The sequence below is a fragment of the Phyllostomus discolor genome, chromosome 6 (genome assembly GCF_004126475.2).
Source record: "Phyllostomus discolor isolate MPI-MPIP mPhyDis1 chromosome 6, mPhyDis1.pri.v3, whole genome shotgun sequence".
Lineage (NCBI taxonomy): Eukaryota > Metazoa > Chordata > Mammalia > Chiroptera > Phyllostomidae > Phyllostomus > Phyllostomus discolor.
This window is the reverse complement of record NC_040908.2, coordinates 168,433,737-168,446,064: the sequence shown is the minus strand read 5'-3', so window position 1 is coordinate 168,446,064 and position 12,328 is coordinate 168,433,737. Positions and strand designations below refer to the sequence as shown.

The window sequence follows — 12,328 nt, the reverse complement described above, 5'->3', positions numbered from 1 at the left end:
AGGGACCAGGTGGCTTGCCAAAGGTGACCAGAGTCGACCCCAAGAAGTGCTTTTCACACGGGGTTGCAGGGAGAGCAGAGGCCCAGCCTCCAGCACCCCCCCCAGGTGGGCGTTTCCAGGGTGACAGACCAGCCTCGAATCCCGCCTGCATACCCAGGGTGCTCTATCCCTCTGGAGTAACTGCGACTTGAGGTGGTGCTCTTTCTCAGCGCAGAGTGAGGAAGGGGCCATGAGGGACAGTGGCCGAGCACCGGCCAGGCCCTGCGGACTCAGCCAGACCCAGCTCCAAGTCTGGGCTTGGACCCGTTCCATCTACGGGGCCCGGGGCGGTTCTCTACCTGCTCTGGGCCTCAGTAGCCACCTCTGTAAAATGGGAGGGTAACAGAAGCCGCCCATGGCGGCCAGCAGGACTTTCTGAGTTAAAGAATGCCCGTGCTGGGCAGAATCTCCATCTGAGTCCCTGGACAGGCACCCGGGGGCCATCCCGTCGCCCTGCCCTGGATCCCAGTGCCGTCGGCAGAGGCTCGTTCCCCTCAATACCTCAGGAATGTCCGAGAAGTGCAGAGTCACATGAGCTGGCTGCTGGAGGTTAGGGCTTCTCTTCCCCTGGCGGAGCGGACAGAACAGCCAGACCCGAAGGCTGCCCGGGGAAGCCACCAGCCGGCGCTCGGAATGAGCCGCTGCCAGGCAGGGCAAGAATGCGGGACGGGGTCAGGCCACGGTGGACACGCAATCCCTGGGGCGGGCAGGGCTCGAGGGCACCCGCCCGCCGCCCGTGTCCCAGGCACTCCAGACTCTGTACAGGGCACTCACCCCTGTTTTCCAAGTGGGGAACTGTATCTTCAGAGCTAAACCGGGTGCCGTGTACTGGCTTGGGTGTTCATCCTCGGGTCTTGCCTGCACCACCTTCCCTAACCTCCTGTCCCCTCAAAGTCCACACTCCCCGGCCGCCCCCGCCAGCCAGGACATCCTCATCCCCTTTGCACGTGCTGCACCCCCCACCTGCAGGCCCTCTCTTCTCCGTGCTTGGTGCTGCTGCCCTGTGGGGAGAACTGCCCGGCAGGGGACACGTGCCCTGTCCTCCCTGATCTGGGGGTCCCCGACCACGCCAGCCCGTGCAGGTCTCACATGTGGGGACTGCCTGGAAACCCCCCATCCAGGAGCTCTTCGCTCACAGGGGCCTCCGGCCAGACAACAGGATGCCCGAGGCCGGGCCAGGAGTTGCCCCCGGCGCACCTCCACCCGGAGCCTGCTGTGCACATGGTGGGCCCAGCACCTGCAGGGGGCCCCAAGGTGCCCGTGGTTGGCTGAACAGAGGACTCAGACAAACCCCGAGAGCGTGGGAACGCAGTCCAGGAAGTCAGAGGGCGGGGAATAACCCTAAGGAGCAGCCCCAACTCGCCCCCAACCTGAGACAGGAAGACCCTGGCCCCTGAGGCTGACTGAGGACCCACAAGGCGAAGGCCTGACGGTCTGGGGAGCACGGAAACACCCCCAAACATCGCCCGCCTGGGCCTTGGCGGCACAGCGGCCCACTGGAGCGGGCATCCTCCTGCCTGAGTTCGAAGACCGGCTCCGCCACCACTGCCGCCTCACCCCAGGCACACTGTCCCCTCTCTTCGGCCTCTGGGTCCTTCTCTGTAAACAGAGGGCCCGGCGGCTGCAAGACCTGCTCTCCCCTCTGACACGACTCCCCTCAAAGCGTCGTCACAAGGACGAAACGTGTTGCCGTGTGTACAGCAGTCACAGCAGGTCCTCCCGCACGTGGACACGCGGCAGAGGTTGGCCCTAACTGGGGAGTGACACGGCACACGGACAGAGCGAGGGGAGGGCGGTCTCGTGGCCAGCGTGGACCACGAGGGAAAGAGGGTGGCAGCGCCAAATCTAGATTGCAGAAAGCTGTCAAAGGAGCTAGATGCGCTGCCGGGACACGCAGGGGGCCGCGCCCAGCGCTGGGGTGAGTCCCGGTGCTCTCCCAGGCCTGGCACTCCTCCGTGCTCCCAGGGAGGTGTGTTTTTTTTTTTTTTTTTTGGCATGCATGTTCACTTGATAAAATGGGGACGATCCTACCTGAAGGAGGGGGAGGGGGTAGCAACCTTTCAATGGGAAGTGTGGGCTCTCTTCCTGCTGCACTGGACCTGGGCTGGGAGGCCCCCAGGGTCTGGAGAGCAATTCTGAGCTGGGCTTCGAGGGAGCTGGGGAGGTAGCCTCACGGGGCGACCACGGAGGCTGCTGCCGTGGCCCTGGGACTCCGCGGGGCCCTTCCACGGAGCAGCAGAGCGGGTGCGTTTGTTGTGCCGGACAGCACAGGAGGGCGGGTTCCACTCGCAGTGCCAGGAAGGGGGTTGGCCTGCATGCAGAGCCTCCTGCTTCAGAGGCTGCGGAAAGCTCCAGAATGTTACCCTTCCCCATGCCTAAGAGGCAGGTGACTCTGCAGGGAATCCACTGTGTTGCGTGGGTGGTTGCAGAAGGAATGCATGTGTGAGTGTGTGACCACGGCTTGGGTTTTGCGTGCTGCTCCTGGGGGGGGGGGGGCGCCCCTCGGGGAGAGACACAGAGCCGAGACCCAGCCAGGCCAGCGACTCCAACAGGACACTCCCCGTCTCTGAGTGTCCTCGGTTTTCTCATGGGAGACACGAGGACACAGCTCAACCGAGGTCACAGGATTCTGGTGAGGACACAGGGTGACTGACGGGAGGCTAGAAAATATTGTGAAGATCACCCCCCGAATGTTTGGGGGGGGGAAGTGCTCCCGGAAGGCGTTTCCCCAAGGAAGATCGAAAAAGTGGTGGGAGCGAAATGGCTCGCCGAGGTTCCGTGGGAAGGGTCGGGGACAAAGGTCCTGCACAGGGGGGGTGTCCTGTCCCAAGTGCCGCACACAGTGACAGGGCTGTCCACATCTGGGCCACACCTGCCTCTCCGAACCCACCCTCCCCCTACAACCCCGAGCACCTGTGTCCCCAGCAGGGCCAGGTGCCCTCCTCTGTCTGGCCCCCGACCTGGAGTGGACGCTCTAGGAGCCGAATTGACACATCCGTGTGAAACAGCCCCAGTTCCCAGGACAGCTCCAGGGACATCGCCTACACTCGCTTTTTTTTTTTCTTTTTTTCCTTCTGAAAATGGGGACAATGAAATCAGGGACCTGCCCAAATTTCCTTTGGTTTTGAATTCCAGATCCAAGCGGGACATCACTCTGAACTTTGTTGTATTCCAAAAATATTTCAAATTCCTCCCGCCCCCCCCCCCCCCCAATTTTAAAACCACTAGCACTGTCTATCCATTTCTGATGACCGGGCAGCTTCTGTAATCTGCACACACATCACCTCCAACCTGCAGATAAGCAGGGAAGTGCTCTTATCTGGGCAGGTTCCAGCGTCAGGTGCCTCTGGGGTGTCTGGGCTTGTCTTGGCCACAGATGGGGCCCCGGGCGCCGGCAGCGTGCGGGGCAAAGGTGGGAGCCTCCACGGTGAGCACAAAGATCGTTTCGTGTAATAAATTGCACCCACCTTGGCCTCTAGCCTTTGAGTCCTGGCTCACACCTCATTACAGTAGACAGGAACAATAAAGCGACTTTCACCCTTGAATTTGGGAATGAGAGAGCGGCGAGGCGCCCAGCGTGCCGAGTCCCGGGTGGGAATGGCAGCCTGCCGGGACGGGCTCATTCTGACGGCCGGTTAAACTGCCTCCACGCCACACGGAGGGGGGTGCATCGGGTCTGAGCACCCGGGAGGCACTCTTTGAAAAGCAGCCCACGCCCTCTGGCCTTTGCCTGCACGAAGCCACTGTCGCCGGCTCACTCGAGATGATTGAGCTACAGTGATTGGCTTCAGCTGTGCCAGGGATGCCCCGGCAGGTTCCCCGCCCCCACCCCGCCCCCGCTCCTAGCTGCTGCTTCCAGCTCGTCCTCCGCGGCCGCCTGTCCCACTCGGGGCCGGAGTCAGTCACGGCCCTCGGGCCGGCGGAGATGCCCGAAACCTGCCCGCAGGCAGCGGGGAGTGCAAGGGAAGCGCCAGGGGCCTGGCCTGCAACGGCCTGCGTGCTCCCAGACTGTGGAGGACACCCTGCGGGAAGGGCCCAGCGGCCTCTCTGCAGACTCTGCGGCCCTCCCTGGGGCGCGCAGGGCAGGCAGCTTCTGGACGTGGACACGCAGGGGGGAGCCCCGGGACTGAGACTTGGGGCGGGGGGCCTGCTGGGTTGAGGGCTGCCCTTCTTACTCGGAGTCCAGTCTGGTCTACCTCCGGAGGGACCACTCTGTCCGTGTCCTTGGATGGCCCCTCTCTGTGGCGCCCCCTAACTGGTGTTCTGCATTCCCAGCTCTGGGCCCCCCGTTAGTCCAGTGCTTTGTCTGACACCCCTCCTCCACCACACACACACACACACACACACACAGCACAGGGATAACTAACTAGCCTCTTCTCCAGAATGCCCATTCCTTCAGGAGGCTGCCTGCTTTCTTGTCTTGGCTCTTCCCAGCCCTCTCTCTGCCCCCCACCCTCCCCCGGCTGCGGGTGGTCTGGGGGCAGCGCATCAGGCTGCCCTTTGGCGCCAGCTTCCCCATGGGGAGCAGCGGCGCCTACCCCACAGGGTCGTTGGAGAGTTACGTGAGCTGATGTGCAGCGCGGGGCCCAGGGCTGTGGACATGCCCCTTGCCACCGCCCTGGGGAATGTTCCCTCACTGCTCCTTCGGGCCCCGATGGGCTCGGCGTCCCTGTCTCAGTCCCTGGGGGGTGGGGTGGGGGTGCCCGGGATGCAGCCCGGCCTGGCACACGGCCTGCCCACAGGGTTTGTCGAAAGGATGACCCCGGAGACCTGGAGCCCGGTGGTGGTTATGGCAGGCAGACCCCGCCCTCCCCACCCACACTGGTTCCCAGTGCTCCCCACGCCTCCGCGAGAGCCCGACCGCGGAGGAGCCTGGAAATGACCTCAAGAAGCTCCCGTGGTGTCCCCAGGGCGTGTGGGGCCTCCCAGCCTCTGCCCTGCGGGGATCCTACCTGGCGGGCACCTCCCCAGACGCCAGTGTCCAGCCCTGAGGCTACAGGCAGGCCAGGGCGATCCTGGGCTTGGCCCGGGACAAGCACTGGGCCTGGGGCGTTGGCACCGCCCGGGGAGAGGGGGCCTTGGCCCTGGGGGAAGGGGAGTCTGTTCTCTGATGAGTGAGCAGCCGCGAGGCTCTCCCAGCCGAGGGCGTGGATCTCAGACCTTCCCCCCACCCCCCCGGGCAAACTTTGTTCTAACCTGAAGCCATTCCCCTCACCAGGGATCCCTATGACTGCTGGGCCCCCGCTGGACGGAATGTGGGGGCAGCGGGGACCCCAAAGAGGTTCTCCAACCACACGGCTGGCTCAGCACTGGCTCCCATGTCTGGGCTGCCACCCCGATCAGCCCGGGTGCTGGGTGGAGACAGGGACCAGCATGGAACGAAGTCTCAACGCGGCCGAGCCAGCCTGCCGCCCCGGGCGTTGGGAGTTCCCGTGCCAGCTGCAGGCTCTGGGAACTCCCTGCGTCCCGGGCAGGTGAGGGAGACTCCGGCGGGTCCAAGGCCAGAGGGGCGCAGCTGTGGCCAGACGGTGGCAGCGGGAGGGGGGCCTGGAGGCTGCCACCCTCCTCCGGAGGACCGGCTCCCCCCCACCCCCACCCCCACCCCCACCCTGGCTGCCCCAGCCAGCACCAACAGGAAGGGAATGTCCCATCCAGGGCCCCAGCCGTGCTCTCCGGCTTGGGCTCCAGGCCCGGGCGAAGCGACTGGGAACTGAGACGCGGAGCCCCAGGGGCTGGGGCGAGGGGCGAGGGGCGCCGCGTTGGGCGGGCGGGCGGGTCCGGATTCCGGACCCCGGACCCGCAGACCGCGCGCTTGCCGGCGGCCGCGCCCCACGTGCGCGGTGGGCGCCCCCCGGACGCGCCCCCGGACGCGCCCCCTCCCTTCCGGGCCGCCCTCTCCCCGGGCGCGGCGCAGGTGCGCGGCCCTCCCGCCCGCTCGCGGCCGCTCGCACTCACCGTGCCCTCGGAAGGCAGGTAGCCGATGTCCTCGATGGCGCAGATGTTGATGATGTGGACGCTGCGGTCCTCGGCCGGGAGCGTCGAGTACTTCTCGTTGACCCTCATCGCGGCTGCCTGTGCGCCGGGACCGCCGGGCGGCGCGCCCTCCCCATCCACGGCCCCGGCGGCCTCTGCAAGCGGACACGGCAGCGTTCGCGGCAGGCGCGCTCGCTCGCAGGGGGCCGGGCCTCCTGCTCCGCCCGCCGCCCTCTGCCGCCTGCCGGCCCCCGCGCCCCGCGCGCCCACCCTGCCGCGCCCCGGGGGGCCGCCTGCCCTGCTCTCTTTTCCTTAAAGATATAAGCTCCCTGAGCCCGCTCCGGGCAGGGGCGGCGGCCGCGGGTCAGATTTTCCGTAGAAATTTAAACACAGGAAGAAAGTAGTGCATTCCTGCGGGCCCCCTCCAAGTTTTATTTTTATCCGGGGAAAATGCCCCTTGGATTTTTTTTTTTTTTTGAGGGTGGCCAAAGTTGCAAACGTGGGAGGAAACTCCCAGCAGCCCCCACCTTAAATGAAAGTCTCAGAGCCACGGCCGCACTTCTCTGCCGGTCGCCGTGCAGGGGAGAGGCGTCTGAGAGTGAAGTCAGGAATGCACGGCCTGCCCCTTCCCCCTCCACCCGCTGTCAGACTCCTGCTGTCATTCGGCCTCACCTCCTCCTCCGGGCAGCCTCCCCAGCTTTCTGCAGGCCCGCCCTCCTGGGCTTGCCCTGGCCTCCTGGGCGTCTCTCCCATCCCCCCCACCCCCCAACCCCCTAATGTTGCCGGCCACCCCCATTTATGGAATGCTGAGTAGTCTGTGACCGGCACAATCAGAGTCCCTCATACAGCCGGTCTTGCTTAACCCTCACAGCCGGGTCCTCCGGTTGCACGAGGGGCAGGGGGCTAGAAGGCCAGGGGAGGGGGGCCGGGTTTGCCCCCTTGCCTGCACTCCTTGCACGACTCCCTACTGCCTCCCTGAGGGAGGGATGGTGACTTCCATCACTCTCCTCCCGGGAGGAGCAGGAGCCTGGCACATAGTAGGTGCTCTCAGGACAGGTTTTTAATCCCGTATCCCTGCAGGAGGATGGTGGTCTCCAGGGGCAGTCACAGCCAGGTTTAGCCTCCAGGGGCCACACTGGCAACCCTACCCACTGGGAACTAAGTCTCCTTTTGCGCTGCTTCCCTGCATCCTGTTAGTTCCTCGAGTTGTGTGCTAAGGCCACCTCCTCCAGGAAGCTGTCCTGGATTGTCCCTCACCCCAGCACCAGGCCCCTCTCTGTGCCTGCCTGTCCCTCAACTACAGCACTCCCTTCCTCCCCTCCACCTCACTTTACGGAGGGTCCACGCAGTCGGCCCTCCACCACTGGGTGATGACTGGCCCCTGAGCAGCATTCAGGGCCTACGGAAGGGGTTACAGAGCCGCCTTCCAAGGCCACAACGTCACCGGCATGCCAAGGGTGGGTTCTGGAATCAGACAGGATGGGGGAGGGGGAGGAGGATGGAGTCTGCTTCCAGCTCTGGCATTTTGGGGCCCCGTGACCTTGGCCGAGGCTCCTGGGCCCCACAGAACCTCTGTCGTCTGTGAGCCTCAAGAGTGTGCGAAGCCGCAGTGCCGTGCCAGGCCCCGGCACAGGCTGGGGCGCGGTGGCTGCTGGCACCAGTGCTGTCCTTCTGTCATTGTGGTGGCCTCCCCTTCCCACCTCTCCGCCTCCTCCGGGCTCCCGTTTGTTTCTTGAACTTGGAGAGGGGCAGGAAGGTTACTCTGTCCTTGGGCTGGCCTTGCCCACGGGCGCCGGTGGCCCTGAAGGACCCTTTGTCTGCACCCTGGACAGGGATAACAGGTTTGGAGACGTGCGCCAGGCTGGCCAAGTCCCCGCCGGAAACTGCCCTCCCCGGTCTCCGCCACGCCCCGGAGAGCGCACCCCTAAAAGTTCACGCTGTTCAGAGCTGGGAGGAGCCACGCGGGGCGATGCAACGCCATTCTCGTTCCCGTTGGTGAACCCCCACGGCGGGGCGACCCTCCCGTTGTCTTTCTGAATTTATTTTCAAGACCTAAGGGTCTCGAAGCCTACGAGGTGTGATTTCTGAAAAAGAGTACATAGGCGATTCCTCAGTCCCGGGCACACTGGCATTCCCCAAAGTCTGGGGAATCGACACTTGACCTCTGACCACGAGAGGGTGCTGAGCCCTTTTGGGGGCTCCTGTGCCTGCCTAAGGTTTTCGCCCTTAGCCGGCTGTTCAAGACGCCTGCCCGCCTGGAGAGTGTCCTTTCTCGGCCACGCGACAGTGGACTTCCCTGCTTTGCCCCCTCCCCGCCTCCCGCCTCCTCTCAGCTCCCCGTCCTGCCCGGCGGGCAGTGTGGAAACGCTTCCACACATGGCAGGGAGATGCTGGCCGCGCCGAGTGGGCAGACGGCCGGCCAGTGAGGGTCACTTCCCCTCCCGGACCCTTTATGGTCTGGGCTCGGGGGGGGGGGTCCTCGGATCCCGGGATGTCAGGGACCAGCCAAAGGAAAACCAACAGTCCGCCCGAACCGGGGAGGGGCGACGGGATTCCCCACGTGGAGGTAGCTTCCGAGCTAGCGGACTGGAACGGGGGCGGCTTCAGCGGCCCCCGTGGGTGGGACACCTTCCCGGGGTCGGGGTTCCATGTCTGCTCGGAGGTGCTAACTGCCGGCAGGCTGGCCCCTCTGCGTAGACCCCCGGGTTAGTTTTGCACTTTCTGTTTCTTGACTCGGGGAGTCCCCTCATTTGCAAACCCACAGGGACGGATTTCGGCAGCAGGATGAACTCCCGGCTCAGGAATCAGTAAAACCCCGTCTCGTTAGCCTAAACCGTGCGTCTGGCTAGGCGAGTCTGGGCTCGACAGCCTGCCCGGGGTTTGTCACCGTGGTGCCCTCCGGTGTTCCGGCGATGTCACCCACCGTCAGGCACTTCCGTCCTTGCTGACATTTTAATGTCAGGCGAACAGGCGCCCAGTGACAGCGGACGCGGGAGAGGGCCTCGCAAGCATCAGGGGACGTTGGAGGCTCAGCAGGGCATCCTCCCCATCCGGGCTGGTGTTCACCATGCCCGCCCCTCCTCGCCTGCCCACGAGGGAGGACCCCTCGCTCTCCTCTCCACCGAGGGGCGCACTCGCGAGTCTGAGCGCCCGCCTGGCCGTGCGCGGCTCACCGACAAGGTGGCCCTCCTGGGGGTCTGCAGAGTGCGGCAGGACGGGGCCCTCTGACACCCCCGCCAGGCCTGGGGTCCGGGCAGGGGCTATTCCAGGGTGGTCTCTTTTGATGTGCTCAATTGTTGACAGTGGGGGCTTCTGGGTCAGTCCCACCCTGGGGGCGGGGCCTGTGCGCTGCAGGGGGGTCGGTAGCATTCCAGGGCACCAGCCCCCAGTGCAGGCGGCACCTCCCTGTCTCAGGGAGACCACCGAAGTGTCTCCAGACACTGTCGCACGCCCCCTGGGCACCCCCCTGGGCGGGGGGCGTCTGCAGCCTCGGGGAAGCCCTGGGGGCCGGTCTCACCAGCCCCATTTCTCAGATGAGAATGTGGAGGCCTAGGGGGGTGGGGTGCTTGGGTGCCGTCACGGCCCAGAGGGACCCCTCACGCCGAGACTTCAGCGTGGGCACTCTCGTACACGCACACCCTTTTACACACACCCTCATACACACTCACTCACACACCCTCTCACACACATACCCTCACACACACACTCTCACGCACACTCTCCCGTGCACATCCTCAAACACACACTCTCACACACACCCTCACACACACCCTCGCACACACACTCTCACGCACACAGAGCTACAAGGCAGCAGGTCTGGCTCGCCCTCACAGAACACACAGACCCCCGCCACGGCCGCCCCTGGCTGGTGCAGGGGCTGCTGCCGGGCAGCGGGGCGGCTCTGTCCCCGGGTCCGGGCCACCCCTGCCGGGGGCAGCTTTCTCCCCAGGACGGAGCTCCAGGCTCCGGGTGCTGAATACAGGCCTTTGACTCACGGGCAGGACAGCCCGGCGGGGGGGGCATGGAAGGAGTGAGCAGCTGTGACTCAGGGCTATTGTGAGCCCCACCGCCGCCGGCCCCCCGCCCGCTCCGGAGCTGCTGGCTCCCTGCCCTTTCCCAGTCTCCGGGCGGCGGCCCCAAACAGGTAGATGACCTAACGCGCTAAAAGGGACTCGGGGGCAATTGTCCCGGGGAAGACGTGCTTGGGGGATTCACAAGGGGAGCTGGTGGGCGGGAGACGGCCACTGTCATTTCCTTCCCCCGATGATGTCAGGCCTCTGAGCCGAGGCCTGCGAGTCACAGCTCAGGGCGGGGGGGGGGGGGACCCCTGCGGGCACGGAAACCGCAGGCCCAGCGTCCTGGAACGCGGCCAAGGCGCGAAGCCCTAACTGGGGGGTTGCTTCCCTCCGCAGGACCCACGCTGCTGCCGTCTCCGGGCCCGGGTTGTCGGAGGCCCGCCTCCTCCTGAGAATTCCTAGGAACTCTGAAAACACGCCCGGGGTGGGTCGGAGCCCGCCAGCGCCAGCTCAGCACGCCGCCTCCTCCCGGAAGCCTCTCCGTCCCGGGTCACTGGCATGACTCATGGCAGTTCCGCCGCCCGGCTCCCGGCTGCAGCCCGGCCCGGCGGTGGGGCTCGCTTCTGCCCGGCCGCCCTCCCGTCTCCCGTGCTGTTTCTGCGCCCCCAGCCCCTTCCCGTCCCGCACGTCCCAGAGCACGCTCCTGTTTGCACTGAACACGCCGCTGTCCCATGCTCGCCGCGGCCGGTGCTGGCCGCACACCGTCCCCCACAAACACTGACGCGCGGTCCCACGTCCTGAGGGTGATGGCCACCCTCAGGCGGCAGGTGGCCTCACACCCAGACCCTGGCACCCGCCACCCCAGTCCAGGGTCCCTTCTGTGGAGGAGCAGGGAAAGGTCTAGGCTGGGTCTCAAAGAGCTCCCTCCTCCGCAGCCAGGCAGGCATCAGGACACTCGCCTCGACAGATAGACAGACAGACAGACAGACAGATGGCCGCCTCTCCTAAGCAAGCCCTCCCACCTGCCCGGGGGTGGGGGAGGGGGACAGGGCTGAGCCAGCAGCTCCGGACCAGGCTGCCCGGGACGCCGTGGAAAGGCTGAGTTGCAAAGCCTCATCCGCTGGTTGAGTTCCTCCCCCGGGGGCTTGGGAGGCCCAAAGGGCCGCAGTCGGCGCTGCTCCGAGCAACAGGAAGTGCCTTTCCACGAGGCCCCACGGCCACGAGGGCTGCCACGAGGGCTGCCACGGCCCCGGGAGAAGGGAGCTCCTCCCTGAGCTGAGCCCAGCCGATGGCGGCCAGGCCCCCCCGCCCCCGCCCCCAGGTCCACGGAGCCTCTGAGAGGGAAGGACCAGGTGCCCCTGGCTGCAGGCCGCTTGGGGCCCCGGGGTCTGAGGCGGGAAGGAACTGAGCAGTTCTCACCACGCAGCCCGGTGGCGCCACACCATCCGTGCACGTATGTGCGTGTGCCAGGGCGTGTGAGCGCCCCACCCCCGGGCCGGTGACCACACTCAGCCCTTGGGTTCCCTAGAGACCCCTCCCCGGGGAGGCACTGGCTGCCCTGACGTCACGGGCCTGGTCACAGGCGCTGGGGGGACCCTCCTGGACCGCATGGCCTCATCCCCCCCCCTTCCCGGAAGACCGCACAAAGCCAGAGCCCCTGCACGGACGACGTGGCCGAGGTTTCTTTCTGGGACAATGCCAACACCTTCCTGAGCCCCCGGGGCTGGAGTGACAGGCTGTTTGCGGGACCGCGGCTGGCCTGTCCTGGGAGCCCTGGTGCCCGTTCGGCTGGGTCTCCACGGCTGTCCGACTGGGTGCCAGCATCGGTGTCACGCTGGGGCCTGCGCTGGGTCTGGGCTCTCTGTCCCGAGCCAAGCCGCTGGCCGGCAGGTTCTCTCGGGGGGCACACTTCATCCACTGGGCGTCCACTGGGCGTCCAGCCACAGCGGCGGCCCGGTGTTCTCAGGGCTCGTGAACCGGCCAGCGGACCGGGGGCCTCACCAGCAAGCCAGCGGGTCTCCCCGACCCAGGGTGGGGGTCATGACCTTGAACCCCCACCAGCTGCCACCCCTTGGTCCTCACGCTCCTGAGGGACTTTCCTGTGCGCTCATGGAGGGACTCTGGGACCCCGCAGCGCGGCGCCACCCAGCAGGACGGGACGCGAACCACACGGGTGACCTGAGTGAGGTGTTCCATCCAGCAGCCATGTTACAGAGGGAAGTAATGGAATATTTGATGCAGCCCTAATATAGGAAAATACTGTCTCTCCGGTGTGTAGTCAGTGTGAGAATTACTGCTGA

The 12,328-nt window shown here is 65.7% G+C and overlaps 1 protein-coding gene across 9 annotated transcripts in view; it reads right to left on the bottom strand.

Annotated features, from left to right (window-relative positions):
• ANO1 (anoctamin 1) overlaps window positions 1–12,328 on the bottom strand; it is a 140,044-nt gene that overhangs the window by 65,230 nt on the left and 62,486 nt on the right. For 8 of the 9 annotated variants that reach the window (XM_036029815.1, XM_036029814.1, XM_036029816.1 and 5 more), the window contains one exon: window positions 5,995–6,167. In XM_036029815.1, coding sequence (XP_035885708.1) covers window positions 5,995–6,167 — 173 coding nt within the window. Of the gene's footprint in view, window positions 1–5,994; window positions 6,168–6,539; window positions 6,625–12,328 lie in introns of those variants that run through there. The other variant, XM_036029820.1, reaches the window with a different exon arrangement.